The following is a 25,374-nucleotide window of genomic DNA, read 5'->3' on the forward strand; positions in this document are numbered from 1 at the left end:
TATATTTTTTATTACAAATATTTGCACTGTAAAAAAATAGTATTTTTAATTCACCTAATAGAAGATCTGTAGTGCAATATCTTTATCATGAAAGTGCAACTTACAAATGTAGAATTATGTACAAAAAATCTGCATTCAAAAACAAAACAATGTAAAACTTTAGATCCTACCAGTCTAATCTGTTCTCCTCCTTGTTCAGCCAATCACTCAAACAAGCTTATTTACATTTGCAGAAGATAATGCTGCCTGCTTCTTGTTTACAATGTCACCTGAAAGTGAGAACAAGCGTTTGCATGGCACTGTTGTAGCTGGTATTGCAAGATATTTACGTGCCAGATGTGCTAAAGATGCATATGTCCTTTCTTGCTTCAACCACCATTCCAGAGGACATGCGTCCATGCTGATGATGGGTTCTGCTCGATAACAATCCAAAGCAGTGCAGACCGATGCATGTTCATTTTCATTATCTGAGTCAGATGCCACCAGCAGAAGGTTGATTTTCTTTTTTGGTGGTTTGGGTTCTATAGTTTCCGCATCAGAGTATTGCTCTTTTAAGACTTCTGAAAACACGCTCCACACCTCATCCGTCTCGGATTTTGGAAAGCACTTCAGAATCTTAAACCTTGAGTTGAGTGCTGTAGCTATCTTTAGAAATTTCACATTGGTATCTTCTTTGTGTTTTGTCAAATCTGCAGGAAAAGTGTTCTTAAAATGAACAGCATGTGCTGAGTCATCATCCGAGACTGCTATAATATGAAATATATGGCAGAATGCAGGTAAAACAGAGCAGGAGACATACAGTTCTCCCCCAAGGAGTTCAGTCACAAATTTAATTAACCCATTATTTTTTAACGAGCGTCATCAGCATGGAAACATCCCCTGGAATGATGGCCGAAGCATGAAAAGGCATATGAATGTTTAGCGCATCTGGCATGTAAATAGTTTGCGACACCGGCTACAAGAGTGCCATGCGAATGCCTGGTTCTCACTTTCAGGTGACATTGTAATTAAGAAGTGGGCAGCATTATCTCCCATAAAGGTAAACAAACTTGTTTGTCTTAGCGATTGGCTGAACAAGAAGTAGGACTGAGTGGGCTTGTAGGCTCTAAAGTTTTACATTGTTTTGTTTTTGAGTGCAGTTATGTAACAGAAAATCTACATTTGTAAATTGTACTTTCATCATAAAACTCACACTACAATACTTGTATAAGGTGAATTGAAAAATACTATTTTTACAGTGTAAATATTTGTAATAAAAAATAAGTGATCACTTTAGACGTTGTATTCTGTGTTGTAATTGAAATTGATATATTTGAAAACGTCGAAAAACATCCAGAAATATTTAAGGAATTATTTCAGCTCAGTACTAATGTGGACACGAGAATGAATGGATATAAACTGGCCGTGGGGAAGTTTAGACTTGAAATTAGACGAAGGTTTCTGACCGTCAGAGGGGTGAAATATTGGAACAGCCTTCCGAGGGAAACGGTGGGGGTGAAGGACCTGTCTGGTTTTAAGATTAAGCTAGATAAGTTTATGGAGGGAATGGTTTAATGGGATAACATGATTTTAGTCAAATGAACAGTGTGCCATTGCTGGTAAATAGTATCAATGGCCAATGAGGGTCTGGCTGGAGAATCTTGCCTACATGCTCGGGGTTCTACTGATCGCCATATTTGGGGTCGGGAAGGAATTTTCCTCCAGGGTAGATTGACAGAGGCCCTGGAGGTTTTTCGCCTTCCTCCGCAGCATGGGGCAGGGGTCGCTAGCTGGAGGATTCTCTGCTACTTGAAGCCTCTAAACCACAGGATTTGGGGACTTCAACTGCAGAGTCAAGGGGAAGGGTTGGGACGGCTTTGTGGCCTGCATCATGCGGGAGGTCAGACTAGATGATCATAATGGTCCCTTCTGACCTTAAAGTCTATGAGTCTATAATAAATTTAACTGTGTGATTAAAACAGTGATTAATTGTGATTACTTTTTTTTTTAGTTAATTGTGAGAGTTAACGGCGATTAATCGACAGCCCTAATAGCTATCCGCTATTTTGCCAGTTTCTCCACTCTTTGTAGACACATCTGGATTTAAATCCCCAACTCTTGTTACAGCATTTATACTGTACACTTCCTACCTCTGACCCTGATAAGGTAGCTGTTTGTTTGTTTTTAAGTAGGTCGCAGAGCTTTATAGTGCCAGCTACTGCTGTTTGCTGGTGCTGATCAGCCTGCCTCAGGAATGACACCTTCCCATCCTTGCCCCTGGGAACCTAGGAGGCAGGCTTGTCAGCGGAGGCAATGGGGAAGTGAACAGGTATGTGCGGGGACAGAAAGGTAAAGTATGGGAAGAGAAAAGAGGGGCAATTATTATTTTCCTTACTTTAAGCCCATATACCTGCAAGGGCTTGCTTGGAGAGGGAAATCTCTGAGTGCTAAGCCATAGCAGGAGGGCTCTCCTGTTACATAGCCCCACTGATCCTTTGGTCCTCATACACCAGACCAGGCTATGGTCTGAGTGCAGTGCTCAAATAGTAGTGATGGTGTTGTGAGGCGCTAGGGCAGCACTGGGCTGTGTTGAAGGAGAATCCAATTTTTCTGCTGCTACGGCTCACAGCACAGGAAATATTCTTGTTGAGCACATGCAGATCTGTTAGGTTGAGAATATAGGCAAATGCTAATGTTCCACTGTCATCCCTCCCTCTCCTGCCTGCTTTTGCTCATTCCTCTTGTGAACTGAGAGAGCAGAGGCAGCATTGCTATGAGGAATGGCATCTTTGTGCCAAGAGACTGGCACTTCAAGCATTCTCTGTACTGCTGCTAAAGATTTCTGCAGTGTCAATTGCAATTAACAGTCTGGGAAGTTGCCAGATAAGCTACCGTTAATATTAATGCCATCGTTAATTTATGCACCTTATCACTCAGACATAAAACCCAAAGCCTCCCCAACTTCACAGCAGACTCCTGTTCAAAGTTAGAATATTACCAACCACAATGCACACATCCAGTTCCTCACTGCCAAGCTCAAATGCACAAGATGAATTTTGACCTCAGTGCTGGATTAAGATATATTACCTGTAGGCATAAAAGTAGGGCTAAAGTCTATAATGTATTTACACATGGAAAAAGTATGAGGTTAGACACAGAGCTCAAGCTATGTATTGTGAGATTGCACATATCTACTTCTTCACATGCTGGCTAGTTGCTTGAAAGGGAGTCTGTTATGGAGCAGAAGTGTCACTGGATTTAGGTGATAAGGTGTGAGTTAAGGGTTTCGTATCTTGATTTAACTACCGCCTCTCTGGATTTTTAGTGGCTGTTTTTACAGAAAATGCATTTGAGGAATTTTAACTAAATATTGTAGATTGGCCACAAATATTGAGCACTCTCATAGACTTATAGAATTTAAGGTCAGAAGGGACCATCATGATCATCTAGTCTGACCTCCTGCACGTTGCAGGCCACAGAATCTTACCCATCCACTCCTGTAATAGACCCCTAACCTCTGGTTTAGTTACTGCTATCATTACTGCAATGTGACTAGGGCTTGGGTGGACTGCAGCAGTCATTCTGCAGCAGCACCCTGTCTCAGCTTTTCTTTTAGGAAGGGAAGAATAACTTTTCCAACCCTTAATATAGGTGCAATTGTATTTAAGTAGGTAGAATATGATTACCCACTTTGGGCTAGAACCAGCTTGTGGCCTTTAATCCACCTGTACTCTTTACAGGAAGTCCATAGGATCTAATTCCAATGCTAAGGAGTTTTGTGTGTCACCTAAAAAAGGTAATGTACAGCTCACTAAAACCATGTTGGACCTCTATTGGTATATGACTGAAGAGGGGAAGAACACCACTTTAAATCTTGAGCTCCTCTTGCAGCATGTGGGCTTTCTTGTCATGTACTCAGCAGGCCTAAACCTTCTTTGCTTATGAGCTCCACCACTGTCAGAGGCCAAGGCAGGATGGCTGAAGGCAATACATAATTTTAAAAAGTCACATGAAATAAAACCCTGTCAAACGTCACTCATCCCAGCCATGTTCTTGCAGTTTTTCCAGTTAATGGGAGTCTCCTCTCCCCACAGCAGCATGGCAGATGACTGGAGCTAAAGAACAATACCCTTGAATCTAAGGTGAACTCCTGGGGAAGTAAATTCTAGGGTTTTCAGGTTTTGCGTTACTATTATTTATTGTATTGTGGTAGGATTTAGGAGCCCCATCTGTGGATCAGGACCTCATTGTGCTAAGTGCTGCCCAAGCCTAGAACAAAGACAGTTTCTGCCCTCAAGAGTTTACAATCTAAGGGAATAAATACTAGTATTAATAAACCTACATTTCTCCATATGCCTTTTCGGTGACAATTAAGACTGTGTGTTCTTTCCTCGGATGCAGGGATTGTCATTCACATATTCTTATTTTTGGCACAGTTTGGCCCCTTTTCTTCATGATCTCAGATAAATACAGGGCCTGATTTTCCGAAGGGTGGAGAACCCATGTAACCCAAACTGTGATTTTGAGCCCCTACCGCTCCCATTCATTTCAATCAGAGTGTTTTGGTATCTTTCATAAAGGTGTGGTATTTAAATGTGGATTTTCTGCCCTGCCTTGTTTGATTTCTCAAAATATCATTAGTCATTCAGGGGCCTTCTGCTAAACTTGGGTATAAAGGAGCTGGTTCCCATAGTAGAGTTGATGGTTCAATGTGAATGGCACACTTAAGGCTCTGCTGGAACACATTCAATCCCTGTGGTTCAGTTGCACATTTCCACACACCTCCTGCTCCTCAGTATGTAATCTACATTCAACCGACAGAAATGCTGAACGGCCACTGAGAAAAGATCAACTGGGTACCTACCTTACTCTGTTTTAGTTCTATCTCCCTCTATATTTCTCTTTGACTCCTACCACTATAGTATCTAAATGCCCCATCACACCTCAGTAAGACAGAAGAGCAGTACAGTCCCTGTTTTACAGATGGGGAGCCAAACCACTACAGGGAGAGGTGACTTTCCTAAGGGCAAGGTGGGTGAGATAACATCTTTGATTAGACCAACTTCTGTTGGGGAGAGAGACAAGCCTTTGAGTTTACACAGATCTCTTCTTCACTGCCTTTCCCAAGATCAGGCAGGATTTTTGGGGCCCGGGGAGTGGAGGAAGCAGAACCCAACCTCTTCCTGAACAAGCCTATCCTTCTGCGATTGTGGCCATATACGATGCCTGTCATCATAGTACTGTATCAGAAGCCCTCCTGAACACTGGTTCCCAACCAAGCGGTTCTCCGAGCCCCCCTCCGCTTCTGCTCTAAGTGCTTTAAACCAGCCTGGGGCTTGGCCCGGCCAGACTAGGATTGGAGGACTAGCCGGAGCTAGGGGTGGGTTAGAGCGTGCGCAGCAGCTGAATGGGAAGGGGGTGGCTGGCCCAGCCCAGGGATTAGCCTGGCCCTGGGCCGAGGAGGGCCAATGAGCGGGCAGGGAGGACGCAGAACGAGAGGGGACTGGAGCCCCCGGGCCCACCACCAACACGTACCGTTTGCAGCTGGCTGCGCTGCCAGGTGGGGGAGTGGCCGCCGGCCCCGCCTGCCCGGCAAGGGGAAGGGGCGGGGCCCGGGGAGCCCTGAGAGCTTCGCTCGCCTCTGGCAGCCGCCGCCTGCACCGGAGCGGCTGGGTCTGAGAGCGTGACGGCCACGTGTGAGTGTGGGCGCCCCGGCGGGAGGAGGGTGCCCCATAGCTCAGGGGGGTTGAGCCCCGTTGCACCGGTTCCCATCTCCGCTCAGCGTCCGCCCAGCCCTGCGTGTGCGGGGTGGTGGGCAGGGCTGTGCCGCGGGCTGGGTGCGTGGGCGAAGCAGGCAGCGAGCGGGTGGGGTTGCGGTTCCGGGGTGTGCCAGGGCTCCTGGCTGGTCGGGGGTCAGCCCGCTCCCCTACCCTAGAGGGCTCATGCGGCTCAGCGAGCGGGGGGGTCTGATGAGAGCTTCCAGCCCCCTGCCTCCCCTTGTTACACAGCTACAGAACACCCCCACCCTCACGCACACTCCCTAGGGCTGGGGGTAGTTCTTAAATGCTGGCGTCCAGGGCTGTCGCGCTATGAAAGGGGGTGGGGGCTTTGTGGGCAGGTGGAGGAGTTGATTCCAGGCATGGCTCTAATGGGATCTTGGATGCTGAAACCAGCCAACCTGATGGAGTGGGTGGTGCATTTTCAGTAGAAGCGGTGGGGTGGGGTATCCCTCCCAGTTCCCTCCCTCCTTTCCTAAAAGAGGCTTTTACCAAACACCGAAATGTTTTACTGCTGTGCCTTACCCAGAAAAGTCACTTGGTGGAAAAACTCATTTAAATGCATCAGAATCTCACCAGCTTTTGCGAGCAACAGCAAATGGAGATTTAATTGGTATAAATGCTGAGATAGACTAAGGGAATGAGCAGCACAGAAATGGAAAGCAAATTCTGCAGGTGGGGAACTAAGTTATTAAAAGCCCCTACTGCTTCCCTGGGATCTGAGATTTTTTCTCAGTCAAGCTAACGGCTTTTGACTCTACTGAGCAATCAGAAACATACCTTGACAATTCTTTTGGGTCACAAGTATTAAATAATAAAACCTTGAAATTAACACAGGATTTGAGGGGAAAGTTTTCAAAGGCACAAATGGAAGTTTGGCACTGTTGTGACTGAAAGTCAATGGAGGTTGTGTATCTGCCCTTTGTGACTTGGACAGTCTCCCCTTTTAAGTACTGTGGGCCACACATACTATGATGATTCATACCTCGTGCGATTCCACTGAAGGCACATGGTGTAAAATTTGAACCTGAAAGCATGCAGATCCTGCGCTGCTTATGGGTCCTGTGGTGGGTTGGTGTATTAAAGAAAGGGTCTTTGCAAGGTTGTATTATCATGGAACACCAGGTTCAACATCACTTTCTCACTCCTTGGACTTCCCCTTGAGCCGTGAAATTTAAACTCACTTTATAATATTGAAAACCCAAAATCTCCAACACATCAATCAAATGTGATGAAGTTTCCATTTAGATCTGTTTGCATGCAGATTCTTCAGAAAGGAGAAAATCCCTTGGAAAGAAGTCACACTAAAGAAAATGGTACAAACATTAAAATAAATGAAGACTTGAGTGTACACGGAGATGGTAGATATCCCTCTCTCCAAAGTGGAGGTTGTCTAGGCATATGTAAACTCAGGTATCTAAGCTATGAAACCACAAAGCTAGTGGCCAGTCTCCTGCAAGAATGTGTGGATTTGAGGGAGAGAGAACACAAAAGGCTCGGATGGGCCCTTGATGTTGAGAACTTATGCAAACTGGCTTTGGGAACCCCAGTCCTACAAATCTCCTTTGCTGGGCAGACATAGAATGAGAGTGCAATGCAGACCATTTTACAGAAGTAAATCCTAGCTTTGCAGAACACGTGGGGTTTGAGTCTTCCCTCCACACACTGCTCCTTGGCTGGGCTCTGCCCTGTTCTCTACTAGAAAGGCTCCAGAGTTGCTAATGTGGCTTTGAACTCTTCCCTTGGTGACTTACTCTTTGTGTTCCACTCTTCAGGGAGAGTGTAATTTATGTTAGGCGTTTCTCCACCGGAGAGGAAGTGTTCAGTGGTTGGAACATTAGCACTAGAAATTAGCACTTAAGGGTGCTATTCCCAGTTATGCCACTGACTTGCTCTGTGGCATGTCATTTCCCTGAGGTTTTCCTCAAGTGATAATACTTCCCCACCACAGAAGGGTGTTGTGAGACTTTACTAATGTTTATAAAGTGCTTTGAGATTCACAGACCAAAAGAACCAGAGAAGTGCTGGGGAAATTCCTTTTGCCTCCCTGCTAGAGGAGACAGACCCATATTTCCAAGATTTGTCTCTTACAGGCAGTTGAGGGAAGAGGACAACCAGGGACTTACAGTGGTCAGTGGATAGGCAAGGTCAGAGTGAACTTCAACTTCCTGGGGCAGTGAGGGCTGGGACCATTTCTGGAGACTAGGATTCCAAAATTCTTACATGTTCTAGTCTCAGACTACTCTCTTTTACTATGGACTAAAGGCCACTTCTGAACACATGGAGACCAGGTTTCTTTCTGCTGTGACCTGACTGATACCATGGGCTGAGTTTTATTCTATTCCCCGTTGAAGTTTCTTTCCTGATTGCCTGAGCTTTCAGGGTGGTCTTGATGCGGGCTCTGTTATTTGCTGGAGTGGAAACCCCATCTCCACCATCTTTAGCTTAGTTGTTGGTGGGCTGCACTTTTACTGCGGGCTGCACACGTAAGGCAAGATGACATTTGACTATGTGACTTTTCATGGCTCAAAACTAGCATCCTCAGGCAAAATGGGATGGATTTGAAAAGGCAGCTTGCGATCTCATTGCCTAGTTTTTCTCTCCCGCCCCCCCCTTCCCAGCGTATTGATTTATTTGTTTTAGTAGTCTTGCTTATGCCACGTTTCCAGCTTTATCCAGATTTGTCCACACAGATGAAGAAGCTTCTGCCATTGGCCCAAATGTGGTGGCTAACGGCCTTACAAAACAGCAGCCTTCTCACCAGCTGTAGAGGGTTGTTAACATCTCCTTCCTGAGCCTGTGCTTGTGGGGGTGAACATATTTGCATGAGGGCCATGGGAGGTGCTTTTCAGTTACTTCAGAAGTTAGAATCTCTTGGTATGTCACACCGGGGCACTGAGTTTAGGAGCTGATGCAAACTTCTCCAGAGATCAGCATTTGGCTGTGACTCAAAGCTGGTAGATGACTTTTAAGTATTTAACATACAATAATCATGTGCTGTACTATATATATATTTATTTCAAACACTGATTTGGCACCCATCACTGTGTTGTCTAAGGAGCCTTGTAACATTTAAATTGAGACCTGAAAAATCTCAGTGAGAGAAACCAACAGGACTCTTTACCAGCCAGTGAGGATTTAATCAGTTGGGAAGACTTGGGCAAAGGCCTGTATCTTGCAGCTCTGGAAGTGGCTAGGTTAGTACTTCGGCAGGGAGTGAATCCTAGGGGCCTGGAAGTGCTACCAAGAAAATTCTGCCACTAGCACTTGGTTTACCTCTAGAGCAGGGGTAATCAGTTATATATTTTTTTTATCAAGGTCCAAATTTCTTGATCAGGGTATAGTCAAGATCCAGACTTCAGAGAAAATAATACAAAAAAATAACAATGATAAGAATTAAATAAAAAGGTTTCACAGTTCGCTCAAAAGCGTCTGATGGTCTGGATTTGGCCCATGCTCCACCTACTGACTACCCCTGCTCTAGAGGTATGACTTCACTGCACAGTTCAACTCAGGTGACCAGTGCCTGGGTTATCCTAGCCCAGGAATGAGCATCCCCACTGCAAAGCCCTAGCCGCATTACTGCAGCCTCACTGTTTCTGCACTTGTCTGTGTGTGTCTGGTGATATATCCACTGGTTCTTTGTGCTGAGATGCTCTGATTCTTTCCCAGTCGGTTGCAAGTTGCAGGAGAACTTGTCTGTTCTTCGGGGAGAACTGTGGGAAGGGGTTTGGAGGATTATCAGCGTTCCAGTGATTTGTGGGGCGGGGGAGGGGGGGAGTCTGCATCCTCACTGCAAAGTAGATGTGTTCCAGCCAGAGTTAAAGTAAAGCTACCCTGGGCTTAAGACATTGAAAACCCATGTTAGAAGTTTTTCTGTGTATCTGGTAAGGGGTGAAGATTAAAACCTGCGTAAGAGCCCAGGTTAACCGTGCAATTAAAGACATACTCTCCCAGACATCCGATTCCAGGAATCTTGATAAGAGTACGTCATGTGGTGGGTTGGAGGTGCAGTGATTCTTGGACTGATAACCTCTCCTGGCATCTTGTTCTCACTGCATTGGTCCATGGTACCAGAACAAATGGTGGTTGTACCATGCCTAGAAACCTTGGTTACACTGGTTGGTGCCTCATCATCAGCCATTTATTTCAGTCCATTATTTTTCTTTGATATTCTGCCTGAAAGCCTTTGTTTAATTTTTGCTAGTGTTCGAGTGGAACATGGAATAGTTTTGTTTGGGCCTCAGTCCTCTGAAGTGAGGGGCTGGGTTGTCAGGGATTGCTAGGATATCTGTGCCCACTATCCTTCCCTTAAGGATCCCTCTGGGGGGGGACAGGGGACTATTAGCGTCATCTCTGTTGTATAGCAGGGGAAGTACAGTGTGTGACTTGCCCAAGGTTGTACAGGCTCTGCCACTTTACCCTACTCCCACAAATTCTCCCCCCCCCCCCAACTATTTAGCCTTTCCTTAAGAGACCATTTGCCAGCCTCCAACTTCTACAGCATGTATGTCTGTCCTATATCCTTCTAGATCTATGACAAAACATACACAATGGCTCCCAATGCACTCTGCTTCAGCAACATTGAATCTTGCAGTGTGATGTCACCCTGGAATAGTACAATATACAGTGATACTGAAAGCTATGATGTCATACTACGAATGGTAACACCTTCATAGGAAACGTCTATTACAGAAAATGCCCTCCATGGTCCTTGGATTTGCTTTTCTGCCTGAAGAACAGGGGAAGAAAACTAATACAGTATAAGGGATTATAATACAAATCCATTGGGTTGTTTTGCTTACCGTGGAATGAAATTCCATTTGGCATCTCTTAAAATAACGAACAACACCCCAGCTGAGTATCCTATTGTCGTATAGCTTGCTCAAGCTGGGGAACAGGGTTCTGGTAATATACATAAACCATTCAAGCTTTACATTATCAATATAAGTGAGAGCAAAGCCTTATTGAAAATACTGGGTCTGTGGTATACCTGGAGGGTAGTTCAGTCCTGATGTGTTAGTAGAGAGAACTTATGGATTCTGCATTCTATTCTCTGCACTGCAGCCAACTTCTTTCTAGGCAACTGAGGGTTTGGGATGAGACTTTAATTGGTGGTTGCTGCATGTAACCAAAGTCCATATTCTATTATCTTGGCACAAAAATATTTTCTGTGCCACAGTAAGTAACTAGGTCTTGCTTCACTTTAAAGTTAAGCTTTGTGGTCGACCATGAACGCTAGTGGCCCTGGATATCCATTAGCTTCTTTGTATGTGGGAGATCTTCACCCAGATGTGACCGAAGCCATGCTGTATGAGAAGTTCTCACCTGCTGGACCGATCATGTCCATCAGAGTTTGTCGGGATGTTGCCACACGTCGATCGCTCGGTTATGCCTACATAAATTTTCAGCAGCCCGCTGATGGTAAGCCTGATAAAACGTAACCTCTGGAAAGTTGTCTTTTAAATCTGTGGTTTGGGATGGGGTGTGAGGGCTGATTACATGGGTCATGTTAAGGCTACCAGGTTCAAAATAAATACTGACTTAATGCTTTGTTTTCACTTGGTTCTAGTCTAAATCTGTGCTGGGTTCTTATGTGGTGCCCATCAGTGTGGTATCTGAGTGTCTAATCACATGTGTGTGCCTAGATAGAGGGTGGGAGGGGAGACACCAAGGACCCTACAGTTGAGTTTTCTACCCAGGTGAAAAAGTCAACATGCATGAATAACCTTCCTCCAAGCGCTCAAAGGTATATTTGACTTGATTGTCCTCCTCTGAGAGCAGAGCAGGGGAAAGCGGTATTGCCATGTGTGTGTTCATGATGACAGTGATAAACTGTACGGGACTCTCATTTTCTAGCATCAGAACTGCTAGGCAGGGATTTGTTCTCATTTTAACTAAGATGATTCTGAAGTAAATGGCAAAACTTCTAAGACATCTTTGATTTTTGGAATGAGGTTACAGCGGGTGAAGGGTGCCAGGTCAGTAGCACTGGAGACTGAAATCCTCTATTGCTCAAAGCAGAAAGAACATGGGCAGCCAGGTTTAAGGTTGTTCCAGTTTACTGTGAATGACAAATGGGGAGTTTTCTTCAGTGCTAATGGGCAAAAGGATTCTCTGATTCCTGTAGATGAGCTTTGGGTGGCTACATGAACAGAGCCCATCGCCTGACTCCTCCGTTGTACATGTTACTAGAGGACTGTCTGGTGTGTCTACTGTGGCTTGGAACCTGGCTTGCAAAATAGCTCCTAGGCTGCCTCTCTGGTTGTGATTTAATGGGGTCTTTTTCCCAACAATGAGGAAATAACACTTCCCTGCTCCTTGTAACAATCTGATTGTGCAGACAGCCAGTGTTACAGTAGGTGGAATTTCAGGCCATGTCACAATTCTTCTCTCCTTGTAATTGTCTTCACTGGTTCATAATAAATGCGCATGTTTCCTGCCAGCTGAGAGGGCTTTGGACACCATGAATTTTGAAGTGATCAAAGGTCGGCCCATTCGAATCATGTGGTCCCAGCGAGACCCTGGCCTCAGGAAATCAGGGGTTGGGAATGTCTTTATCAAGAATCTGGACGACTCCATTGACAACAAAGCCTTGTACGATACGTTCTCAGCCTTTGGGAATATCCTTTCTTGCAAGGTACGTATGTTTTTGCTGCAAGAACAAGATTTATCTTAGGACTTGCCTGCACTTTACCACCAGGGTTGTCAAACCGGTTGAGATCTGAATTCTCTTTGCATCGTTTTGTATGGTTTTCTTTACATTTTCACCCATTAAGTGAATAGGAGACTTAAAGGGTTTTTGGGGAGGAGCGCTGCTACCTTATTTCCGCTGGCAAAGGAGGCTGGATGCAACTCGCTTCAGAGCTGATGCACTCTGACTCAGCTAGAAGGGATCTCCTGAGAGCAGTGCAGACCACTTCCTATCTCGGGAGCTCAGCACGTTTTCTCAATGGTGTTTCCAGCTTCTGTCAACCCTGGGAGCTGAGCTTGTGACCTGTACTCTTATCCCACACGGGACAGTGTGTCATGAGCATGGGGCTTTAGGTATTGTAGCTTGGTGAAAAGCAGATGCCAGTGAGGCTGAATGTTCCTTGGCGATGGGACTTGGATTTGGCGTGGGTGGCTGCTAGGGAGGTCTCCCCAGGTGGAGTGTGGGGAGGTCTGCCTTCTGTTTTTTCAGGCTCTTCCATGTCTGACTCTGCCTCTCTCTTGGCAGGTGGTTTGTGATGAGAACGGATCCCGCGGTTATGGCTTCGTTCACTTTGAGACTCATGAGGCAGCGAATCGGGCCATTGACACCATGAACGGGATGTTGCTCAATGACCGCAAGGTGTAAGTGGGGAGGGGGCGGGATCGGATCCTCATTTTGTGCTGCTTCTCCCTTCAATAGCCCTCTCTGAATGTGGCCTTTATATAGTAACTAAATTCTTGGTTATCGGTATTTGTTCAGTGTGGTGTTGCATAATCGGCATTGCTCAGTGGGCAAACATGTTCCCTGTTAGGGCCTATGCTGTTTCTGCCCTTTTTTCACTGGGCTTTGGCATGATGCTGTTGATCCTGGTAGGGTTGCAGTATGGAGGCTGAGAACTGCTGGCACAGAGGGAACAAATCCCTAGTCCAGGCAAGAGCAGGCGTACATCATGTTGGTGATGCAGCACCGCAGATGTCCATAGCTCTGTACTGGTCCCTGACTCCCTAAGAATTCAGTTTAAGATAAGGTGAAGGAAAGAGGATTTAGCCTTCTCCAGCCCTCCCTTCCGCTCCCCTTCTGTGAAAGACCTCAGCGTTCTTGGATCTAGTGAGCTCTAGATCGCTGCCTGTGTATTGCCACTACTGCCCAGCTGGGATGCAAGGGCAGGGATCCACTGAGGGTGGAGCTGGCACTGCAGGGAGGACGGGCAGACCGTACACCATCTAGGAGGGAGAGAGGGCAAATAATTGAATTCCTTTAGGATCTGCTTGATCCGGTGAGATCCCCTCAGCAATGTCTGGTATGGGATGGCTCTTAGATTGTGCGCTCCTTGGAGCAGAGATCGTCTGTTGTTCTGTGTCTGTACAGCCCCCAGCAAAGGGGGGCCCTGTACTGACTAGGGCCTCTCGATGCTACTGCAGCATTAATGTTACGTAACAATAGCCAGTGTTTGTGGGGATAGGGGGAGTGTGCAGGTCAGATCTGCTCAGGTTGCTGAGATGCAAAAATACACAGTTGTTACTAGTGCTAAAGCGACAGTCACCATTAGGAGCGACTCCACTGACCAGTGGGCTCCCATGTCCTTTTCCCCTGCCCAATGGATGTATGGTGAGGATTCATGTGCCTCCGTTTACTTTCTGCAGCTTTGTCGGCCATTTTAAATCCCGCAGAGAGCGGGAGGCAGAATTTGGGGCACGGGCGATGGAATTCACCAATGTCTTTATCAAGAACTTTGGGGATGATATGGATGATGACCGACTGCGGGAAATATTCTCCAAGTTTGGTGAGTAGCGTTTCTATAGCAAAATCTGCCCGGTGGATGGTGAATTGGAGGCAGTGGGACCAAGGAGTATGTACAAGGGAAAGAGCCTAAGTGAGGAGTTAGACCTCTTCTCTTATTTATGTACACCTCTACCCTGATATAACCCTGTCCTTGGGAGCCAAAAAAATCTTACTGCGTTATAGGTGAAACCACGTTATATCGAACTTAGTTTGATCCACCGGAGTGCGCAGCCCCGCCCCCCCGGAGCGCTGCTTTACTGCGTTGTATCCAAATTCGTGTTATATCGGGTCGCCTTATTATCGGGGTAGAGGTGTAATAGTTTTAGTGGTAACACTTATCCAAGAACAAAGCCAGCTGAGGACCTCGCCAGTCATTCCAAATGACTGCAGTCATCTAGTGCAGCTTTGCAGAACTGTCATTAATTTAATCATTGATTATCTGCTCTTGACCATGATGATGGAGGATGACTACTGGCTTACTTGCTTTTCAAAACAAACCACAAACAATTGCCCTCCCCAGGCAAGTGAGTGAGTAGAACTTCTCAAAGCTGTGCCAGAGCATGGAATCCAGTTACAGAAAGGTAAATGTCCTTTAAATCCCTTTAAATTACTAGTCTGAATTTAGAATAACTTTTGCTTTTTTCCCTCTTGGTCTTGTAGTGGGTTGTGACTGTCTCCTAAGTTCTTGGAACAAGGTCTGTTTGTTGCCGAGCGCTGAGCACACTGCTGGTGCTTGAGAATTACTAAATCTAACATTTCTGTAGTGCCTTTCATCTGTGCTTCTCCAAGGCTGCGTTTCTGTGACTAGATTCCTCGCAGTAAGGTAGATGGGGATATTTATCTCAGTTTTGTAGATGAGGAAACTGAGGCCCCAGAACTTGTGACTTACTGTGTAACCTTGGGCATCAGGAATAGAACCCAGGTCTGCTGTGCCAGCCAGTAGATATGTTGGGTCATGACTCATCTGGCTGTATAGTTCCTGTGGGGAGGGCCTGGAGAGACCAGGCTAGTCAGTTGGAGTGCCTGTATCTACCTGCTACCAGCATTGTGTCACTCCTGTTAGTTGGGATGCCTTAGCTGGCAGGGGACTGTCCACACTGCAATAGACTCTTGTTATTGCCCCCATTCTGCACCAGTGTATTTTTGGAGTCACCCCAACACGTGGGGTGCTGCTGCCACTGCCCCCACATCACTCAGCACTGGCCTGACCTCTAACAAAGTCTTTGTGATCGTTAACCAAAGCAGGAGATGGGGGAGGGAGAGAGGGGCAGGGGTGATTTCCTCAAGCTGTGAGCAGAGACCTTGGTGGACAGTATCTTTCTGCTCCAGGTTGTTCTCAGGGCACTGCACTCTTCTGTTTGCAGGGAAGACACTGAGTGTCAGAGTTATGATGGACGACACTGGTCGCTCGAAAGGGTTTGGGTTTGTCAACTTTGAGAAGCACGAAGAAGCCCAGAAGGCAAGAGGGTCTTTTGCTTTATATATTTAATTGAGTCTGTGACATTTAGAAGCCTGGCTGGGCCTTTATTCTCATGAGCAGGGGCAGACTGGTGCCAGCTGCTGAAATGCAACTAACCGATCTGTTAGTGTGAAAGATTCTGTAGCTTCTTGTTAACAACGTGTGTTTTGGGTGGCCAGTGAGTCTGTCTGGGCAGTCATCCTATGCAAAGGGAAGCTCTTATCTGCCCTGTAATCCAAACTTGGAAGCAAATCTGCTTTTATACCTTTTATTTTGAAAGATCTCTGATAGCAATGGGGAGAAATAAAGCCTACACAAAGGGGGGCTGGGAGGGCTCTGGGGCTGTGGCTTCTCTTTGTGCTTAGACTTGGGATCCTCTCCTGGCAGGCTGTGGCAGACATGAACGGGAAGCAGATCAATGGCCGGATGGTGTACGTTGGCCGAGCTCAGAAGAGGATGGAGCGTCAGAGCGAACTGAAGCGTAAATTTGAACAGATCAAACAGGAAAGAGTGAGCAGATACCAGGTAATGGGAAAGAAATAGAGGTGCCTCATGCCACGTGCCTGTTGGCTCTCTGGCATGGTCGCCAGATGGAGTAACAGCATGGGATGTCTCTACTGAGCCTCCTAGTCTCAAAGGGAAGCTTTCAGACCTTCCAGATACAAAGGCATGCCCATTGCTGAGCGAGCGCTGTTGAAAATCCCAACGGCAGCCAGAATCTCTATCGGGGAAATGAGCCTCCTTGCTTGCCCGGCGTGCTGGGATTTCATGTATATGCATTTGTGGGACTGGATCCTTAAAGAAGCCAGCCCAGTTCCCTGTGTTACACACTCCTCCGGGGTGTGTCTTATAGGCGACACCTACAAGTGAGGAGCGGGTAAAACCAGTGTGGTCCTAAACACCCACGGCAAGTAAGTGGCTTCACTGTATCTGCCACATTCTTTCATGCCCAGAAAAAAGGGAGGATTTGTATTAATAGAGTAGGTTGGAAATATGGTCTTCTGGGAAGGTGTCAGTTAGACACAGCAGAACAAGTTCCTAATGGAACAGTTATTGTGGGCCTTCTGTAGCCATCCTGAATTTTGCGAGGCTTGCTGTCCTTTTTGGAGAAATCTAGTTATAGCCCTATCTGTTCTTAGGGGGTAAATTTATATGTGAAGAACCTGGATGATGGTATTGATGATGAGCGGCTGAGGAAGGAGTTCTCTCCATATGGTACCATTACTAGTGCAAAGGTAAGAGAACTGGACTACCATGGGGAGTCTAATTCACAAGGCATTAGATCCTAAATGGTCACTGATCTTGGTGTGGCGGTGCTTTATGGGGCACTGGTACTGAACATAGCAAGTCCTAGACTTTGGGCCTGCGTAAGCCTCACTCCCCGGCACTTGAGTTGTGACTGGCTTGCATTTTCGCCTATAGCTTTTCAGATTATGCAAATAAATCACTTATAGTCTCCCACAGCAGCAGGGAGTATCTGCTGCCTCTGCAGTGCTCACAGTCCCTGCTAGCCTGGGGAACTCAGGTCAGGAATCCAGCTCCGTTATGTCCCCTGCCTCACCCACATGTGACAGCATGCTGGACTGCTACTAGAGCTGTTGTGTTTTGAAGTCAGCTGGGAATAGGTGCCTAGAAATAGACACTTAGAAAAAATCACCCTTGATTATTACATGTGACTTGCACTGTATGATGGCTGCACCCAGGGCTCCTGCCTCCAACCTTGCTTGAAATAAATCAGTCCCACACAGTCCCTAGAGCCTCAGGCCACAGTGTCGGTTGCCTCTGAGTCTGGAGGCTGGCTGCTGTCCACTGTTTCCCTCCCTGCTCACGTCCCCACCTGTGATGACAGCTCTGTGTGATACGCGGATGGAGTGCCTGGCATTCAGTGGACTTTGTTGTGTTCTAATCTAATTTTAGGTGATGACAGAGGGTGGACACAGCAAAGGGTTTGGGTTTGTATGTTTTTCCTCCCCAGAAGAGGCTACCAAGGCCGTGACGGAAATGAATGGACGGATCGTCAGCACCAAGCCTTTGTACGTTGCCCTCGCTCAAAGAAAGGAGGAAAGAAAAGCGATTCTCACCAACCAGTATATGCAGAGATTGGCCACCATGAGGGCCCTGCCTGGCCCTCTCCTTGGCTCCTTCCAGGCACCCACGGGGTACTTCTTGCCTGCCATCCCACAGGTGAAGCCCCGTCCACTCCTCTGGGACTAATATGGAGTCTGAGGAGCTTGCCTAGGGCCAGACTCACCTGTCGGGGGGGGGGGGGGGGGGGGGGAGGGGCGGTGTATTTGATTCTTTGGCACCTCAGCACCTCCAGCACTGAGAATAATTGAACCAAATAGCTTGTTTTGGGACCCTAAAGATGACAAACCAAAGATTGTAATTCTAAGGATGTCAAAGCTACAGGTGTCATTCTGAATGCTGCTCTGTTCTAAGCACTCATAGAATATCAGGGTTAGAAGGGACCTCAGGAGGTCATCTAGTCCAACCCCCTGCTCAAAGCAGGACCAATTCCCAACTAAATCATCCCAGCCAGGGCTTTGTCAAGCCTGACCTTAAAAACCTCTAAGGAAGGAGATTCCACCACTTCCCTAGGTAACCCATTCCAGTGCTTCATCACCCACCTAGTGAAAAAGTTTTTCCTAATATCCAACCTAAACCTCCCCCACTGCAACTTGAGACCATTACTCCTTGTTCTATCATCTGGTACCACTGAGAATAGTCTAGATCCATCCTCTTTGGAACCCCCTTTCAGGTGGTTGAAAGCAGCTATCAAATCCCACTCAGCCCATCCGTCCTTCCACCCTACGACACACCAAGCTGATGCAGAATTGGTTACCCTTAGAATCTGTCCTGATCATCTCTCTGCTTACCTGATGGACAGATGGGCTAATGTGCCACACTTCACCTGACTCAGTCTGCCCTGCGTGCTTGTGTTGTTGGTTGAGCACTGTCAGCGTACCCAGCGCTGCCGACCTCAAAGAGTGTCTGCCCCCCAAGAGCTTACAGTCTAACTGGTGTACATAGTACAGTGTGTAAACACCATAGGCAAAATATTCAAAACTGGCTGCCTAAGGCTGGCTCCTAAGTCCGTGTGTAGACCCTTTAATGAATGGACTGTTTGTTTATTTGTGTTCCCCAGAAGTGCTGGAACACACAGTGCTGCCTTCTCAACACTTCTGAAAATCAGGCCATGTAATTGGGTACCCAAAGTGGCACCCGGATCCATGTTGGGCACCCATTTTTAAAAAATCTTGGCCACTTTGTACAGACAGTGAGATTCAAGTGAGCTTGCTGTGAGTGGCATACCGAGTGGATTATGGTTGAAAGGCCTGGCAGAAGAAGTGTGATGCAGGCGAAGGCACATGGAGAAGGGGCTCGTGTGTTAGACGAGAGGGTGTGAGCTGATGTGTTGGGGTGGCATAGAAGGTGCAGAGGTGAGTGGGAGGAGCAGAGGAATGGGACACTTGGAAGGTGTACAGGCAACAGGAAGGGAAGCAGCAGGAAATGGGCCTGTAAAACACTTCAGGACATGGCACTGCATGTGGTATAAATGCCTAGAATGCATTGGTGTGATTGGCATTATAGAGAGATTTCTGAGACGCTCGGTGTTTAAATATCTGAATTATCACAGGCCTATCCTCTGCTTTTAACCGCAGAGCTATGATTTCCCCCTAGAGATTTCACCAGACTTGCCATCTGAGGCTTTCCCCCTTTATTGTTGTGCCAGAAGTTACTAATGACTCCAGTCCTTCAGGATATCCTAGCCCTGACTGGCCTCCTTACGTGGGTACTAACATTTCCCTAGCCTCCAGATTGGGCGTTAATGGGTCCTGGGTCTGTAGGCATGTCAGTCACTTATGGAAGTGTTTGTCTCATGCTGCTGCCAATTTCACGAAGGGATCTGTTGAGCTCTGCTTCGATCCGTTCATCCAGTCACGTCTGCAGTTCCCGAGTTACGGTCTCTGTCGCTGCTGCTGCAGGGTTGTACTAACTGACTCACGCTGGCGAGTGAGAGACTCTGTATTCTGCTCCTTTCATAGCCACAAACCAGAGCTACTTTCTACAGTCCTAGCCCAGTTGCCCCAGTCCGTCCTGCCCCTCGGTGGAGCGCGCAGCCCTCCAGGCCTCCCTGTGAGTGAGTCTAAATCTGCTGTGCCTCCTCTGACCCCCTGTGACAGGCAGTCTGTGTGTGGTGGAGGGGAGCAACAGTGTGCTTTTGTGTCTGCTCTGCGCAGCTTGGTGTGTGGTTTTGGTTTTTTCCTTCTGGTGCTGGGGTAGTTCAGGACTGAACGCTCTCTAAAAGCAGCACAAACCAGGCAGCTAAGGGGGAAACGGTTGGCTGGTGGGTCACCTGCAGGCAATAAGTTTTGGGAAGCAAAGCTGCCTGCATTGCACCGAGTAAGAGAAAAGGCCTCCCCTCTTGTCTCCGTGTCAAACCCTTCATTCTCTCACCCTACCGGTAAACACTGCCTTTCGGGCTCACATCCCAGCACAGACGTTTCCTTCCGCGTCTTCACCATCGGGAAATTTACAATGTGTTCAATCGTTACAGCCGCCTACCACACGGCTACCCCAATCCTGAGGGCTGCAGCTCCACCCAGGCGCCTGCTATCCAACATCAGCACCATGAGACAGGCATCTACCCAGGTGCCCCGAGTGCCACCGCATGCCCAGAGAGTGGGTAAGTCAAGGAGGCAGCAGGTTACAAGTATCTAGTGAATGTGTGTCCAGGAGGGCGTTGGCCACAATCTTGTTTCTTTCTCTCTCTCCGCCTTTTGGAGGAAAGGTTGGCTTGTGCAGTTGTTCATGGGTAGGCTTGGGAGGATTTGATTTTTGTCGATAAATGTAGATTTCACAGTACACACACAGACTGACAGAAATATTTCCACTAGTGATGATCAAAATTGCAGATAGGCAAAATTAGAAAAATGCTGCTTGAGAACTTATTAGAATTTGATTTCCAGCTAATGACTTTGTCTAGTTTGACATGTGATGTTGACAATTTGTAATTTATAAAACGTAACTTTTTTGAATCTCAACATCTACTGTCATTAAATAATTTCCCGTACCTGTGGAAATTTAAATCTTTCCCAGTAAACATTGATATTACCTGTCAACATTATAAAAATAAAGAAATAGAAATTGAATTCTACTGAGCCTATTAATGGTGGTGTGGGGAAGGGGGATTTTGAAAATCTTGCCTTCTCTTCCTTCGAAGTTGGAGTGTAGGTAAAAATTCACCCCAAAAGTTTGCAGTAGAATGGTGTAGTGTCCCGTGTCCCCAATGGACTCAGGGGACTTAAGGCTTGTCTACACTTATCGGAGGATCGACGGTTGATTTAGCGGGTCTAGTGAAGACCTGCTAAATCGACCACTGATCGCTCTCCCGTTGACTCCTGTACTCCACCGGATCGAGAAGAGTCAGGGGAGTAGTAGCGTGGACCCCGCGGTAAGTAGATCTAAGCTACATTGACTTGGGTTACGCTATTCACGTAACTCAAATTGTGTAGCGTAGAAAGACTTTCATGCGTAGTGTAGACAAGGCCTCAGACAGCACTAGTAGTGCATGGGTTTGTAGTTCAGGGAATGTTGTCGTCTTCAGGTCGGTGCCTAGCACAAAAGGACCCTGATCCTGATTGGTTCCACCGTATGCAGTTCAGTAGTAATGACCACAGTTCTAGATTTAACATTCAGGCAGTGTGTGTTCTCCAGGCAAAAACAGATTTAAAGGGATTCCCTGGACAAAGGAAGTGGTTTTTAATGTTTCCAGTTAAACAACAACAAAGATTTTCAGATTCCAAGTAAAATAGAAATTGCCAGTGCTTATAGTAGAGACTGACAGGGATGAATGGTCTGAAACTGCTCCGTGCTTATCTTGTGCCTTTAGATTTGATTTAGCTCTTGCTCTGAGGGTTTCCTCTGAGCAGTGAGTGCCTGCCCATGACTGCATCTAGTTCATCCCCTCCGGGCTTACCTACTGACATGCAGCTCTTGCTTCTGCAGGATTGGGGAATGGGGTTTGACTGTCTTGGCCTCTTGTGTTAGGTATCCAAGTCAAAGGATACCTATAAGAGACTCAGTGGCTTGTCAGACACTTTTCACTAGCGTAAGTGAAGTGGTGGTGGAGAGTTGAGCAGGTTCAACAGCAGAATCTGAGGGCCAGATTCGGAGGTAATGTGTATGTAGGACTTAGTTGCTTTCCTTGCTACTCTCTGCATTTCTGGCTCCTTAGTGTGAGAGTTACACCAGGTCAGTCTCACACTCGGACTTAGTTGGCCAAATTCTAGGTGATGTGTAAAGGGGGTGAGGCAGAAGCTGCGTGTTGGTAAGAGGTACGAGCCTGAGGTTGTCTAAGATGTGTAATTTACTGGCTGGAGGTGCCAGGCAAGAGAATAAATTGCACTGGCCTAAATTCATTCTCTCTCTCTTGTCCTTGTGGCACTTAGACTTGCTCCTGTATTTGGCCCTCAGTCTTTTCTGTTCTTTGCCTGCTCATTTAATGTGAAGCAGTTGGTGTCAGAGACACTTGTTGAGTCCATTCTCTTGGGCAGGGTTCTGGGCTTCTGGTAGCTGAGGGGAATGAAAGTGGTTCCCCAATGAGTTTTTGGAGCAGGGTGCACTAGGAAGCTATAATGCAAATGGTGAAGTGGGAGTTCTGGTGGCCCCACAATCCATGTGAAATGGATACAGCCCACATGTACGTATGTGGGTGGGTGGGTGAGGGGGGAGGAGGAGGGTTTGGAGGGGCCCATCGTTGTTTCTCCTCAGTTTTCTTTGTCCTTTTGCGGAGTCAGGCAGGCAACAGGAGGAGGGCAGTCTCCTGCTCCTGCATGAAAGGCAGCATGCTGTCTGTGGCTCCTGCTGTGAGTGAGCACCGTGCCATCCTCACTGATGCATTCGCAGTAGGAGTCCTGGGGCAAGCTCCTTGGTACCAGGGCATGGTGCTGCCCTTCAGCTGCTGATGCTGAGAGGCATCAATCTGTGGGTGGGGAATGAAAAAGACAGGTCCATTCGTTGACATCCCGCCACTCCCCTGATTGATTACTCTGCGCTAGGAGAGCACGTAGCCGTTTTGAACTTCAAAGCAACGTGTGGGTGACATTCAAGTTGTGAGGGGTGTATTTTGCCTGATCTGCTTGGCATGCTGCTTTCACGCTCTTGGCAGGTGTAGAGTTAAAGCATGTGCAGATGCTTATTGGCACGTCGCTTCCTTGCTAATGTTCCTGTGTCTCTTCCAGCCAACATAGGGACCCAGACGCTTGGTGCCCGTGCACCCAGCTCACCATCCCTGCCGCGGGGTGTGCCACAGTATAAGTACTCCTCAGCAGTGAGGAACATCCAGCCGATGGGAAGCGTGGCACCTATGCTGGTACAACAGGTAACCCATTCACAGGATTTTGTCCTAGAGATGCTGAGGCTGGGGCAGGACCCAGCGATCTGCTAGAGAGTCACAGGGAGGGATAAGCGGAATAGAATGCGGAACTGTGGCCATTTCAAAACTAGCTTGTGTTTCCTGAGCCCCTGCAGTGCAAAGATGGCGGCCAAGTTCCGAAAGGCCTTTGGTGTTCCCATTTGCATTTGATGAGAACTCTGCTGCTGCTAAAGAGTTTCTGGTGGGGGTGGAGGAAGGATGGACTCGCACCTCTAGTAGGGCTGCCAACCCTCCTGGTTTCGCCGGGAGTATCCCGGAATCGGGCTCTATCTCCTGGAGGATACTGAAACCAAATCAGAAGATTTTAGGCCCCTAAAAGTCCAGCGGCACAGCAGGCTAAGGCAGGCTTCCTGCCTGCCCTGACCCCGCACCGCTCCCGGAAGCAGCTGGCACATCCCTGCAGCCCCTGAGGGTGGGCAGGGGTCTCCATGCACTGCCTGAGCACAGACTCTGCAGCTCCCAGTGGCCGGGAACTGTGGTCATTGGGAGCTGCAGGGGCAGTGCCTGCAAGCAGGGGCAGCATGCGGCAACCTCTATCCCCCTCCACTCCCCAGGGATGTGCCGGCCGTTTCTGGGAGAGGCGCGGGGCCAGGGCAGGCAGGGAGCCTGCCTTAGCCCTGCTGTGCTGCCGACTGGGAGCCGCCCGAGGTAAGCGCTGCCCGGCCAGAGCTTGCACCCCACACCCTCTTCCGCACCCCAGCCCTCTGCCCCAGCCAGGTGAAAGTGAGCGAGGGTGGGAGAGAGCAAGCAGGGATAGAGTGAGTGGGACGGGCCTCTGAGAAGGGGCGGGGCATGGGCAGAGCCCCAGGGAAGGGGCAAGGCTGGGGTGTTTGTGTTTGTGTGATTAGACAGTTGGCAACCCTAACCTTTAGGGAGTTGCTCTATCTTGCATGGTCCTGTTAGAGGACAGGGTGGCTAAAGCATTGCCCACTGAGCACTGCCATCTGGCTGTTCAGCCTGTAGATAGGAAAGGCAGGCACCCAATCATAGAGCTGCATCTTGACTTTACCAGCCAGACAACTCAGATCAATGCAAAGCATTGCATGCTGGGTCTAGTGCCTTGTGTGGATGCCTCATCTATGTGCTGTAGTCTGCTCCATTTGATACGTTGGTGCATCCCTCACTCTCCATGGAGACCATCAGCTGGGCCAAATCTGGTCAGCCCAGATACTGGGAGTCCCAGTGTGGGGAGGGGAGAGGAGATGGAATTTAGTCTCCCTCCTGAAGCGTAAAGATTCTCTTTGTATTCTGACTCCGCTCTCTTTTATCTGCCTGGTTGGAAACTGCCAGGCCCTTGCCACTTAGAAGAGTTGTTTCTTAATGCTGGTAGCAAAGCTGGAATTGAATATCTCCTCCTCTGTGGGAATGGGGAAGCTCTTCCTCTAGTACTGAAAATGGGACTCCTCAAATGGCTTTCAGCAATGCTAAAAACAAGTCTCTTGTGCCTTTTAGAGAGATGCTATCTGGAAGCCCCTGGGTGCGGGTGGCCCTGAAGGAAGCCAGCGATTTAACGGAGCTGTGCTCTAGTGATGAGGGCAGGGGACTGGGATTCCAGGCTCTTGGGGGCCACTTCTGGCTCTGCCATTGATTCGTGTGTGACCATGGGCAGCTCACAATCAGCGCAGCTCAGGCTTCTCATCTGCAAAATGGGGGCAACTTGCCTTGGGGCTGGATTAAGGCCTAGGCACTACAGGTTCCTGCTTAGGGACCCAGCTGCTGGAGTTGTGTGATTATACCACTATTTTTTATTTTATTTTATTTTATTTTTAATGAAAGCTGAAATTAACTTTCTAGCCTCATGATTGTGAATAAAAAGCTTGAAAACCTGAGTCAAGCGAAGTCTCATTGCTTTAGGCTCCCTACACGCTAGCTCGCAGAGGTGTGAATAGTCCCCAGTGCACTCCAGTGGTGTACCCCACTGCTCTGAGGGGCCCTGCCAGCACCACTCCAGCTGAGAGCTGTGTGGCAGGAGAGGGCAGCAGGCACAACCCCTCACCCCCACGCACGCATCCGGACTGCTGCTGGGTAAGCAAGCCTCTCCCCACTGCCACTCCTGCCTTTTGGTGTGGAGAACAGGGCTCTGTTGCCACTCCTAGTGAAGGGGCTGATAAGTGGGCCCTGCCTTTCTGGGCAGGGACACAGGCCGTGTCTATGCTACAGCAGCACAGCTATAAAGCCTCCTGCATCGGTGGAAGGGTTTTTTTCCATTGCTGTGAAATTTTTTCCAGCCCTGAGTGACATAGTT

General features: G+C 47.8%; 1 protein-coding gene across 4 annotated transcripts in view; it reads left to right on the forward strand.

Annotated features, from left to right (window-relative positions):
• Window positions 1-2,159: 2,159 nt before the first annotated feature.
• PABPC1L (poly(A) binding protein cytoplasmic 1 like) overlaps window positions 2,160-25,374 on the forward strand; it is a 30,826-nt gene continuing 7,611 nt past the window's right edge. The window contains exons 1-11 of one of the 4 annotated variants that reach the window (XR_004647848.1): window positions 2,160-2,308; window positions 10,969-11,180; window positions 12,203-12,396; window positions 12,976-13,091; window positions 14,094-14,233; window positions 15,597-15,691; window positions 16,079-16,216; window positions 16,831-16,926; window positions 17,609-17,875; window positions 20,250-20,378; window positions 22,936-22,951. Coding sequence is in view for 2 of the 4 variants with exons in the window: in XM_034787210.1 (XP_034643101.1) it covers window positions 10,988-11,180; window positions 12,203-12,396; window positions 12,976-13,091; window positions 14,094-14,233; window positions 15,597-15,691; window positions 16,079-16,216; window positions 16,831-16,926; window positions 17,609-17,875; window positions 19,738-19,828; window positions 20,250-20,378; window positions 22,936-23,075 (1,599 nt within the window). In the remaining 2 variants the exon portion in view is untranslated. Of the gene's footprint in view, window positions 2,309-2,357; window positions 5,676-9,550; window positions 11,181-12,202; window positions 12,397-12,975; window positions 13,092-14,093; window positions 14,234-15,596; window positions 15,692-16,078; window positions 16,217-16,830; window positions 16,927-17,608; window positions 17,876-19,737; window positions 19,829-20,249; window positions 20,379-22,935; window positions 23,076-25,374 lie in introns of those variants that run through there. The other 3 variants (XR_004647847.1, XM_034787210.1, XM_034787209.1) reach the window with 3 other exon arrangements.

This window comes from Trachemys scripta, chromosome 12 (assembly GCF_013100865.1).
Source record: "Trachemys scripta elegans isolate TJP31775 chromosome 12, CAS_Tse_1.0, whole genome shotgun sequence".
Lineage (NCBI taxonomy): Eukaryota > Metazoa > Chordata > Testudines > Emydidae > Trachemys > Trachemys scripta.